Raw genomic sequence first — 13106 nt, 5'->3', positions numbered from 1 at the left:
TTTATTTAGGGCCCCTTTATAACATATGCTACAGGTCCCGCACTAGCTTAATCCTGCACTGGTGATCATGCTGCTGCTGTTGCGTTAACAGTGATGCACATGCACAGTTAACAACAACAAATTCAACACATTCGTCAATAAAACTGCGGCCTTAAAATGAAAGACGTTTCAGGTAATGGGCCTTCGTCACTGCACACAGAGGCCAAGGGAAGGTAGGATATTGGAGGCTGCACTTTACACGAAAAGTGTTTCACCCCCCCCCCGCCGCCACACCTAAAATGAATATTGGGTCCAAGCATGAAAACACCTCGACGTATTTAAACAGAGCTACTGTTGCACCAGATATTAACTTCGCATTGGGCCACACGGCGTGGATTGCCGTTACACCCCACACATAAATTCGATCCTTTGCTCTGGGAAGACGAGTCCACCGTCACAGGAATGTGGAATTTCCACCACCACTGGCTCAGGGCTACTACTATCAGTGGAAATGAACACCATCGCCCTCAGCTCGAGCCACGACATCGTACACCGGGCTCCAGGACCACGAAAAACAACAATAGCTGCTGGTCAATTGCTAGAAGAAACGTGTTTTGGTTTTAAGAGAATGCCAAGTCAATGTCGCTACTACTCTCACACAAAAACCGGCTTATTCACATGAAATGGCTAAACAAACATTTGACCGACACAGAGCACACACTCGTGTGCAGTATGAACGTAGTAGAAGAGTCAAAGCATCACCACGTGGGGGGGAATAGCTCGGAGCACCGTCCGTCAACAGTAAAAACGACATTTATTGTTTTGATTCCAGCACACAATCCGAGAACATCGACAACAAAACGGATCTGTCCGGTACCATCGGTCACTATTGGCGGCTTGAGAATGCAACAGGCCGTGCTCCGGCAAAAACCCCTCGCTCTTTGAAAATATAAATGTGCAAATATTGGTGACACGCCGGTGGGAATATCTGCTTGATGCAAACGTTTTATCGACAAAAAAAAACCTAAAGAAAAAAAGCCCGCACCGAGTACTGCACTGCCGACCCTCTACGTCTGGTCCATGCTCACAAACCCACAATCCTCGTCCACGCGGTTAATCAACGCCCTGAACGGCGACTTTGCACCGACCCTTCACAAATGATACTGAAGCAGCCAAAGCAACACAAACAAAAAAACAACACATTCAAAACTGACTTCCACTTACTCGACCATTTTATACAATGAAATTTAAAATACAATCATACAAATAATGAAATGTTGTGAATAACACACCGGGACTCTGGTGTCTGCTATAACACGAATCGACTGCGATACTATACAAACAACGCTCTGATTACACAAGCAACGTAAGACATCTCGCTGTCGATGCCAGCCCTCTAGGTGTATCCACAGACAAACGCACCTCCAAGTACAGCCATCGCACCTCATCCAGGTCACAGGTCAGGCGAGCGCGTGGCCAGATCGGTTTGTTTGGGTCCATGCAGCGGTGGCGATGGGATCGTCACGAGTCATCAGCCAAATGCACCGTAAGCACAAATGCATATACCACAAACACACGCCATGTAAAGTGTACATTTAAGCTGGTTAACTTGCGCGTCAATGAGTCCTGCACCGTAACAAACCCCAGCGGCGTCTTCACCTGCACGAATAAAACACCCGGCGCGTATATTACAGCGCTTCACCCGCGTCGTCATTTAAGTGACTTGTTCATAAATAAATAGTGACAAGCAAAGTGCCCATTGGTAAAAGCAATTCCTCGTTCGCGGCACGGACGCAGGTTTTCGCTTCGTGACGCCAGAGACGGCCCCCCTTTGTGGTGGGCATGAACCAGCGCTTCCTCCCGCTGACCGGTGCCAGTACTGGGAAGCTCGGCCAGTGTTTACCCCCCCCCCCCCCCCCGTGAGCTGCTCTACAATGGGCAGAGCGGCAAACGAGGCAAGCTGACCGTCCACACTCCGGTTACATCACAGCCGCGTGTCCCCTCCTTCTTCCCAACACGGAGGGATGTCCAGCAACGGAGATGTCATCTCGTGCGCACCCGGACACGAACCGTCCACAATTGCGACAAAATGCGGCCCAGTGAATGCGCGCGTGTTCAGCGAGAGCGTTCTCTGCAAGTGAACAGATGCGTTGACTAAAAGGACAAAACACAAATAGTCCTCCGTGCCCAAAGGAGAGTTACGCATTGTCCGCAAACAACATTCTTAAAAATGTACAAACAAAACATACATAAGCCACATGTGTGTGTATTACATGTCATGTGGGAATTCCTCGTCACCAAACGATGAGACGCGCAGTCTGTTTGTCACTTAGAACAAGGGGATTCACGCCCCATTGGTGGGTGGAATTGCTTTCCTCTGCTGTTGGTTGACAGTACGCATTCAATTGGGAGTCCAGAATGCGAATGGTTGCATGATAACATCACTGCTCATGTAACCCCCTGAAAACGTTTTCAAATAAAACATTTTTTTTTCATCATTAGATTTTAAAAAAGTGAGGAGCAGAAAACACATGCACAGAGGTTGTTTCCGGACTGGAATGAGATGTCTTTATTGGTGAGCAAAGAGAATTGCTCACTGACTTGGGCTCCACCACTGATAGGGGAAGTTGTCTTGCCCTGAACCTCCCAGCAAGTTTACACGGCACCAACGCAGGTGTGGACGATGGGTCACAATTGTACAGACTATGAATGTAGCTTTAACTGGAGCCCAGTGCAGGACTTTGCCAAGGCAATGATATTTCTGGTCCGAAAGGATTTTGATTACATGTGCACGTATATATATGCCTAACAGCTTCATAATCAGTTGCTTCCCGTGCCAGCGCCGCGTCTCCAGTAGACCACATGGCTCACGATGCAGAACACTGTCATTGTGTAACATCACAAACCAAGCCGAGTCATTCCGAAGTAATTTCCAAGGTATTTATATAATAAACCATAATAAAAAGTGCCTGGTACATTTAAATAAAAATTTACTTCTGTATATACAAGTGGTTAAAATAGGTATGCCTTAATGAAAAATACAGTTTGTCTACTTTTCAGTTTCTTCTACGTTGAAGTGTACATGTTTAACTTGGTGAGATCGATAAACCAACTGTATTAAGCCCATACCTTATTTTGGCCAGCCATCGAACAAACACGGTCACTGCATCGCGTGCTTTCAGAAGCGCTTCTGCGGCCGCCTGCAAAGCTCTTCCTTCCGATATTAGGAAGCCACTGGAGCATTGGTGCACTCTTAAATCTCGACTGAAAACTCATTTCCTTAGAACTGCTTTTTTTGCGTTTAGTTTCTTTTCCTTCCCCACACCTCCGATTATCACGGTTGGCTCCGTGCGATGCGAAAGACTTTCAACATACATACAAACCCAAGAGTGGAGGTTTAGTCTCTTGCCTTATCAATGTTCCACCTCATAGCTAAAGGGGGAAAGTGAAGGAGTGAGAGACTTTGGGGGGGGGGGGAGTGGGGGGGAGCAAACCTCCACGAGGAATTTGCACCAAAATCCTCTCGTCAGAGCCAGTCTGTCAAAACGTGTTACGAGTACAACCAACAAGGCTAGAGAGCTCACAAGGGTGAGGGGGCTCCACTGGCACACCACACCTGCACACGAAGACCGCGTCTTAGCCCAACCCTCAAACCGACTCGCTGAACGAACATCACATTGAGGAATGTAGCCGAGCCTTCGGGACAGGGCAAGGACAACCCTGAGTGGCCAGGTGACTGTGCACTCGGACGCAGCCCACGCCTGCTGAGATTGTTGTGCCTGGGTATCCGTTGTGTGCCTGGGTGTCCATGCACATGCATATTGATACAGGCCCATGTCTACTGGTGCTTACCCACATAAACACATTCGTACGCGAGTAGATTAAATGTATGCAAAGTGGCCGATAATACATGATAAACAGTACTGTATATTTACTTACGTATAGCAATCAGTTATTGAGGTGAGTCCACTCCAATTCATAATTTTGGAGACCGATGTAGACAATGATACAATGAATTTTTTGTAATTTAGTTGAAAAGTAATTTAAAATCTTGAACTTGGGATAAGACGTTGACGCACAATGATCTAGTACGGTTGACGTTACAGTAGCTTTAATGTCCACTCTGGAGCAGATGGCATCTTTGGTAATTTCCTGAAAGATCGCTAGGAAGCAGTTGGGGTGGAACAGATAACGTGGAGCAGAGGCGAATCCAGAAACTTCCCAGCGGGTGGGATACGGTCCTGACAATCAAAACATGGCCCTGCATTAACATAAAATATTTCCGCTGGTAAATATCAATTTTAAAAAACTTTTTTTTCAGGGTCTCAAGGAGGGAAGTTGGGGAGGGGGAGGATGATGAGGATGGAGGGCGAAGATGCAGCAAGGTCCACTCGGTCGATATTGTCACAAGTAGCCTCACTGCCAATACAGCTCGCAGCCATTGCTGTCACAGAGCGTGGAGAGCCCTGTACCGGGTGCAAGGAAACTGTCAGCTGACCATCAGCCTTGAGGCCTGAGGACACCTGGACACAAACCGCACACGCTTGTGGTGGGAGGTGTGTTTCTCTGCCGCAAGCTTCAATAAAAAAAAAATATTGTGACTTGAACGTTTTAAGAATGATTGTAAAGCATGACGCAAATTTGAAGCAAAACAACCTTACAATTTGGCGATCAAGATAAAGTTATTAGATTGTCAACTGACTGCTGAAAACACAGCTTTCAAACCGATAAAGGGTGAAGTTGATTATGTCTGAATGTGCCGCTCCTCAATGCGTGTGTGCAGAGCGTTATCTAAGGCGATGCAGTGCTGCATCTCCATGAAAATGCGTCTGCAGCCAAAGTAGAGAGCAATGCCAATTACCACTGCACTAGGACTCTTGCCAAGTGCCACACGGGTAGAGAAGAACAATGAATCTGCTGCTGGGTTTACACAGCCCCAGCAGGCGTGGGCACGACCGATACCTGGTGAGTATCATCACAGTGGGGTAGGCTCACGCACAATGCGTTGTTAATTACAATCTATGGCTTTTTTAGGAATGCACTTACAACCAGGTTGCATTTGCAGCAAGTCACGAGCTTCGTGACTGGTTGCAAATTGTTAGGCGATTGAAATTACTGCCTTGAAGTGCACAGTTGTTCAATGTTGTTGATGAGAAATTAATAAACTACCTTCTCCAATGGACTGGCCCTAGCTGTATCTATACCATTCTGCAGGGGCAACACAGGGTGGCAGTACAGTGGTAACACCTGTGCCCCAAAGCAAGAAGGACCTGGGTTCAACTCCTGGCCCTGGCACCTTTCTGCATTGAGTTGTTATGTTCTTCCCTTGGTCTGCACGGTTGTCCTCTGGGTTCTCCGGCTTCCCAATAGCGAATGGGCACCATGATGGCGAGATGTCAACTACCTCGCCTGGTATACAGGAAGTCGTGGATTCGATCCCGACCCTGATGCCTGCTGTATATTTTAGGTTTGCATGTTCTCTCCATTGTGGCGTGGATTTTTCTCCGGGTCCTCCGGAGTATTTGGCTGACATAAATTTCCACGTGATAAGCCGCTGCAATAATCTATCATTTGTGGCCAGGTGGCTTCTGCAGAAGAGCTATATAGCTCAGTGGACCTTACCTGATAAAAAAACAAAGTTTTATAATTTAATTAAATACATACAATGTTGCTGGTGTTGGCCAAGCATCCCAATGTAGCAGAACCTTTATGAAAAATTGTCTTGGGACTCATTGTGGCTTTCCTGGGTAAACAAGTAAGTAATGAACAACTGATTGTTCTGCACCGCTCTGACAAGTGTTTCCCGGTTGTGCAGTAAACATCCGACCTGCGCCAGATGTGCGCGCTTTGCGTCCAGGTTCTACGGCCTCTACACTGATGATGGGCGATGAGAGAGAAGCGAGAGTCACCAATGACCACTGGAGCGGACGTTCATCAGCCACATGCAAACATTCGGAAGAAGACAACGAGTCGCGCTACATATTGTCGAGTGACAAGATCCTTATAAAAGCACATGACAGAACAGAATATACGCCGTGTAGAAGACTCCACGTACAGCCTGTAAACATTTCTAGGTGCTAAAATCATTCTGCGTCGAGTGACATAACAAATCACTTTGAACAAAAACCGCAAGTTTACAAAGATACGCAAAGCACGTACTGCACGGCTAAAAAAGTACGCGAGCTGCGCGGTTAAACGCCGTTTCCGGGTTACAGTCCCGTTTGCACTCTGCACGTAAAGCGTGCGTGTTTTTGCGTGGAAATGCCAGCCGTGCTGCGTGCTTTCGTTTAAAATGTCGTGTATGAAATGACTTCTTTAATTTCTTCACCGTATGAATGAAAGTCAATATTTGAAAGTCCAGCTGTGTCCAGTTTCAGACCGGGGGCAGAGAGCAGCGCCTTCGTGGGAGAGCGAGCGAGCGGCTGCTCTGTGCAGCTCAAGCGACGACCGTGGTGGCTAGGAGATGTTAACCACCTCGCCTGGTATACAGGAGTTCGTGGGTTCGATCCCAACCCTGACGCCTGTGTATTTAAAGTTTGCATTTTCTCTCCGTGGTCATGTGGATTTTTCTCCGGGCCCTCCGCGTTTTCCCCTCCACATTTAGAAACAACATGGTATTTGGCTGCTACAAATTTCCACCTGATAAGCCACTTCGTTGAGCTATCATTTCTGGTCGCTTCTGAAAAAGAGCTACATTGCTCAGTGGGCTTTCACGAATAAAATAAAAAATAGTTTAATACAAATAAAAAAGTTTAGTTTTAAGTGCACCGTGCAGGTGTCATCAGCGACACTTTTATTCTCCGAGGGTTGGAGGATCACACGAACTCAGAAAATTCCCGACGTGGGGAGTCAAGGACACAAAATCCTGGCTTGGCCACAGTGTGGCAGTGGGTTAATCCCCTTCTGTGTGGGGATTGAGCATTACCGCCGCTACCCCCCCCCCTCCCCTCAAACGCGCGGGGTCAGCCAAACATTCTCATTATAGAACCACAGAGCTTGGGAAATTGTCTGTGGTTTACCACGCCTCCGTGCAAAAAAAAAACCCGCGTTTGAATCCGCGATCTGCATGAATGATGCCGAATAAAAAATAAATACAAATTAAATATAATTATTATTACACTGATCGGGCATCATTCCGTGGCACTACCGCAGGAATCTTGGGGCATATTGTGTGGCGGGCGCTTGGAGGTTGCCCAACCGATGGCAACAATATCTGCGGCACCACACGGTTGACTTCCCGGGAGGAGGCTGATGAAGACATCCTTCTGCAATGCAGCATCCAGGACCTCACAGCTGCGCTTTGCGCCACCACCAAACGAAAGACGTGTCGTCGTCGTCGCTGTCACGGACGAGACCGCTCATGGCTCCAGCTCCATTGATGTCCCCTAGCTGTCTTTGTCATAACGACGGCTGCAGACTGTGCGCTGGTTAGCCATGGGCCGGCTGACTCGGCGGTGAGGGCTTGTGCTCGGATGTGGAATCAATTGCAAGTTGTTTTTCTTCATGCTTTCTAAAGAAATGCATCTCCACGCTTCAGGACACATTAAAGTTATACAATGTGGCCGACAAGAGTATTCACAATTCAGAGTGGCGGCGTCCCATCCCAAGGCCACCAAAACTTCCTCGACGTAACTGCAGCGGCGAGCAGGCGGGGACGCGGCGGTTTGCGTGCACACTCCAGAGCCCTGGCACCTCCGTCGTGTGTCTCTCGCCACTTGTGCCCGAGAAGGATGCGGAAGGCCCCGGGGGTGCAGGGTGCCGGTCGGCAGCGGTCGCTCTTGGGGCTGCTTACTCCAGGCCGAAGGTGCTCGTCTCTTCCACGGCGGTGAGCAGCTTCTCGTAGAGCATGGCGTACGACGGGTAGGGAGGCAGATCCAAGCGGTTGAAGCACGTGTGGGCTCTGTGTGGGACAGCACGGACACGCGTGTCACGTACAACAGAAGTTAACATCGGGACGATTGGAGGCTCCGATTTTGTTTTAATCAGTGCGACAATTGTGGATGTGATGACCATCATGGCCCCATCATGTGGTCAAGCGTCAAAATTATATTTGCCAAGAACCGGCACATCCAGATCTATTGCTGCTTCTTCTTTAGGATGGCAAGGTGAAGTTAGCAATGATACACGTATACGTGTATGTGTGTCGAGGTTATGAAGCTGTTCAACAGCTTCTGTGAAGGTTTGGTGGACGTTAGTGATACTGCTTGTGAATTCACGGTACATGCAGTATTGGATCATGTGATCCATGCCCTGTGGATCGGCAGTGCAGAGGGCAGTGTGGGATCATGTGACCCATGGTCTATGTATCGGCAGAGCAGGGGGCAGTGCGGGATCATGTGACCCATGGTCTGTGAATCGGTGGTGCAGGGGGGCAGTGCAGGATCATGTGACCCATGGTCTATGTATCGGCGGAGCAGGGGGCAGTGCGGGATCATGTGACCCATGGTCTGTGAATCGGTGGTGCAGGGGGGCAGTGCAGGATCATGTGACCCATGGTCTGTGAATCGGTGGTGCAGGGGGGCAGTGCAGGATCATGTGACCCATGGTCTGTGAATCGGTGGTGCAGGGGGGCAGTGCGGGTTCATGTGACCCATGGTCTGTGAATCAGTGGTGCAGGGGGCAGTGCAGGATCATGTGACCCATGGTCTGTGAATCGGTGGTGCAGGGGGGCAGTGCGGGATCATGTGACCCATGGTCTGTGAATCGGTGGTGCAGGGGGCAGTGCAGGATCATGTGACCCATGGTCTGTGAATCGGTGGTGCAGGGTGCAGTGCAGGATCATGTGACCCATGGTCTGGCCTGGCGACCGCAGTCAAATTGCCGACTCTTTTCCATTTTCCATCAAATATGATGGAGGTGACCGCATCTGCCGTACCCTGGTCTGCAGAGGTTTAGGGCTGACCACTGTTTCCTGGGTTAGAGGTCGAACCCCAGCGGTTTATGTGTGGGGTCAGCGACCAGCTCCTTGTATATGATCGAGGTGTTGCGCTACAATTACCGCCACTCTCTGGACGGAAAACCTAAGTTTATCAACAGCATTATGACAGTCATTATGAGCCCCAATGTGAGTCAAATGAATATTTTCCAAGATCGAGCATCTTTTAAATTGCGTGCCAAACATTTTGCGCATTAGGATCCTCAGATGGAATGCTCGTTATAAATGTTTATTATTATCATGTAAAGGCCGATGGATTCATCCAGGCCAGAGTGGTCAATGAAGTTGGATGCAGAAACATTGACACTGGCAAGAAAATAGTTATCCTCTTGATTTAAATAATTTAAATCTTCATTGTTTAAAGTTGACAGGGTCCTACTGAGAGTCAGTGCCTCTTTTTCACGGGAGACTCGCATTCCTCTGACATTTAAGATTTCAGATATACGTACATAAAATATAATTATTTATTTAAGTGAGCTGAAAACTCATCAAGAGTCTTGAAAACTGGAAGTACATGAAGCGGTAATGCCATTATAACATAAGTTTATAACATATTTGTATTATTGAGTTTATATCGATAGTATGCTAGCTAGTTAACATCTCGGTGGCTAGAGATGTTAACTGCCTCGCCTGGTATAAAGGAGGTCGTGGGTTCGATTTCAACCCTGACGGCTGTAAATTAAGAGTTTTCATGTTCTTCCTGTGGTCGTGTGGATTTTTCTCCAGGTCCTCCGGTTTTTCCTTCCACATTTATAAAGATGCGTTTAGGGTATTTGGCTGCTATACATTTCCATACAATAAGCCACATTATTGAGCTATCATTTGTGATAGCCAAGTCACTTCTGAAATAGAGCTATAGAGCTCAGTGGGCCTTACCTGGTAAAATAAAAAGTTTAGTTTAGTTTAAAATTTAAAAAAAATGAGTTTAGTTAGTTTAGTAAAAGGAGCATATCCAATGTGTGTGAATTGGAAACACTAGCCGTATTAAAAACAACTCCTAAACAATGCTTACTTACGAAGCTTAATCCGAATTCAAAAACTTGACGCATGCTTGAATTAGGCACACAACACAATCCTCTCATTATTGCAACAACCGACTTGCTTCATGTGTCAACGCTAACTGCAGGACGTACTCAACTTAAACATCATTTAATTTTTTTACCAGGTAAGGCCGACTGAGCTATATAGCTATTTTTCCCGAAGCGACCTTTGCCGCAAATGATAGGTCGACAAAGTGGGCTTATCACGTGGAAAATTATAGCAGCCAAATACTCGAAACGCGTACACTGTGTCATCAAGATCGTTCTGAGCCGGGCGTTTTGCTTCGCTGAGCGCACAGCGCAGCACTCGAGAACAAAAGCTCTGTCGTCTTGTTTGGTGGCCACGTGGTGGTGGTGGGTGATTGAGCTTCGCAAAGAAAAACCCGGACGTCGCATCGCAAACACAGGGGGGAGAGGGGGTGCCCTCACTCTAACCGGCGGTCTCTCCAAACTGCGTGCTGTAGGGCCTCTTGAGTGGGCTTTTGGTGTCGTGTCATGTGACGCAGAGTGGGGCGGCTATGGATGACCTCAGCGCAGGCAGGGTGGCCCCACTAGCCCCGAGCCACTCCAGGTTTGGCGGTGCAGAGTTGGTCCCCGTGAGAATGTTGTGCTGCAACTGCACCACTTGAAACGTTCATGGAGAGTGGCGTTAAAAGTTTACTTGAAAAGTTCATGGAGAGTGGCGTTAACTTTTAAGTGGTGCAACTGCAACGCAAAATTCTTGATGAGCAACTCTGCAACGGACACTGCAGGAAAGTTTCCGTGTTGACTTGCTGCCTGCCTGAAATCAGGGACGTTAAACTAGGTGAAATTATTTTAGCCAGGTGAGTATCAATCAACGAATAATTTGACGCAGTATTAGCAAACTGCGGTGTTTGAGGAATACAAGCAGGCTGTGACGCTGGCATACACTGGCCTACTCTTGAGAATGTTGCCAGTCTTCAATTTTCACTCTGTAGTCGACAAAGCACTTTGACAATTACCCAACGAAGCTACAGGACAGCATCAATGATCAGTTCCCTCTTTACACAATGGGCCAGTGGCAATTGTCTTCTTCAGTTGGTTATTCAACAGCCCAACCGTAACAACTGTTTTATTGCCAGAAAGGGTAAAAGCTATTCTTATTTTTCATACTGAGAAGCATATTATTAAAACCGCTGTGTTTGCCATTCTCCCACCACTGTGCAGAATTGTGAAGTACGCGTCGGCGGCAAAAGTAATTGTGAATGTGTCTCGTTCAAGTGTGCACATACGGGCAGATGTCTTGCGACAATCGTTCACTTTCAGTTTTTTTCATGTTCCGATTACAGCTGCAACGTCGAGGCAGAGTCGTAGGTCGCAGAGTTCACTCGCCGCTAGGGCCGGATACTCAGCAGGGCATTGACGGGGGGCGCGACGTGAACACTGATGCACGACCAGCACGTAACGGTGCATGAAGATTAACGCTGGAGCTCTGTATTTGATAGGTGGACAGTAATACCCCGGTTAACGTCGGGAATGCGTTCCATTCCGACGAGGAATATCGAAACGACGTCAATCAAAGCAATGTTTCCACATCACCAAAATACCGCACGTAAATAATATATTTACTCTCCAGCACAGAACACTTCTTTACGTGCGACGCAAATCAGTTTGTGAATTGCCGATCGCTAACGGCGTTTGCTGGGCTGGGTTCGCCAAGGGGGGGGGGGGGGGGCGGGGGGGGGGGGGAGGTCGAACGCCGTGCGGTTTGGGCGACGGCGGCTCACGGAACGTGGCCTTCACCTGGGCAGCGAGGTGATCCGGCCCCACTTCTCGATGCAGAACTTGCGGGGCCCGTTGCTGCCTCGCAGCGCCGCAAACCCCTCGTACGGGATGCTCGACGTGCCGGTGACGAACTGGGGGGACGGCGCAAGGAGGGAGACACAGCGGTGATCAATCTGTCGCCACCACCACACCAGCGGCTACAATTGCTCGATTACCATTGCTACTACTACTACGCTTGTTTACCCATGTAAACTTCAACGAGTCACAAGACTCTTTTCCGAGAAGGTCCTGCCAAGTTTGTTGTAGGTGGGGGCGATGTTGCTGCTGTTGTGTGGAATCCCAATGGAGTCATTTGGCAGTAATGTTTCAGCCTTGGGATGTTTGGCCAATGCCAGAAACATCGCGTGTTGTTTTGAGCTTTTTAAATTGTATTTAGGCTCACACAGGTTCAACACGTGATCACCATCAGAACACACACTGTAAGAACATACCTATACACTGCAAACTCCTGATTTGATCTGCAAATTATTTTACCTGTAATGCATACCCCACTTCACCGCAGACATGAGGAGTCCCCCTACTGTGATTTATGTGTTTTTTTGTGTCTAAAAGTTTAAGATGAAATGTGCATGAGGAGGCCGAACATCTGTGGGATATCGATGAGCCCTCTAATCCCCTTCTGCAGGGCGATGCCAATTCCCCCCCAAGATAAACATCATTACTCGGCCTTTCCTAAACCTATTCTGCACGAGGCAGAGATGCGGCAGTGTCGCACTCATTGTACACAAAGTGCTTGCCACAACTGAACCACAATACCTTCCTGATCTCAAGAAACACAAACCATCATGCGAACTCCAGTCATCCTCGCAGCAAGCGGCGTTTGGCTATCATCGAATAAAGATGGTCACCACATCGCGCGCTATCCGATGCGCTTCAGCGGCCGTCTGGAACGCTCTTCTTTCCGATATTAGGAAGCCACCGGAGCTATGCACTTTTAAATCATCTAGATTGAAAACGAATTTCTTTAAAACTTCTTTTTGCTGTTAGTTTGTTGTCCTTTTCCCCGCTCCTCCGATTAGCGCGGTTGGCTACGTACTGTGCGAAAGAAGTTAAACATGCATAGTGGAAAGGGTGTCCGCCAAGTTCAAGTTCTTGTTAACAGCAAGAGTTTGGTAAAAAAAAACAAGAACGGTGGTTTGCACAATGCGAAACCCTGAACCGCAGGCCAACTCTCACCACTGGCTGCCACCTCTGTGATGGAAACTCGCGGTGCCACCCACTCGGCCGCTGCCAGTCAAAGGTGAACAAGTTGGCATTCAAAGAAATGAACGCACGTTGGTGGAAAGATGTCGACGGAAAACTTAAAGTTTTCAGCACGAATTTCCATGATGCGTGAATGAGAAATA

At 48.1% G+C, this 13106-nt stretch overlaps 1 protein-coding gene across 1 annotated transcript in view; it reads right to left on the bottom strand.

Annotated features, from left to right (window-relative positions):
* Positions 1 to 774: 774 nt before the first annotated feature.
* The window catches only part of LOC144729707 (E3 ubiquitin-protein ligase HECW2-like), a 109498-nt gene continuing 97166 nt past the window's right edge, over positions 775 to 13106 (bottom strand). Inside the window, exons 30-31 of the mRNA XM_078610148.1 lie at positions 11719 to 11831; positions 775 to 7879 (exon numbers count right to left, since the gene is read on the bottom strand). Of these exons, the coding sequence (XP_078466274.1) occupies positions 7768 to 7879; positions 11719 to 11831 (225 nt within the window). The 3' untranslated portion in view covers positions 775 to 7767. The remainder of the gene's footprint in view (positions 7880 to 11718; positions 11832 to 13106) is intronic.

The sequence above is a fragment of the Lampetra planeri genome, chromosome 2 (genome assembly GCF_965212315.1).
Source record: "Lampetra planeri chromosome 2, kcLamPlan1.2.h2, whole genome shotgun sequence".
Classification (NCBI taxonomy): Eukaryota; Metazoa; Chordata; class Hyperoartia; order Petromyzontiformes; family Petromyzontidae; genus Lampetra; species Lampetra planeri.
The sequence above is the reverse complement of the archived record's forward strand: the minus strand, read 5'-3'. Positions and strand labels throughout refer to the sequence as shown.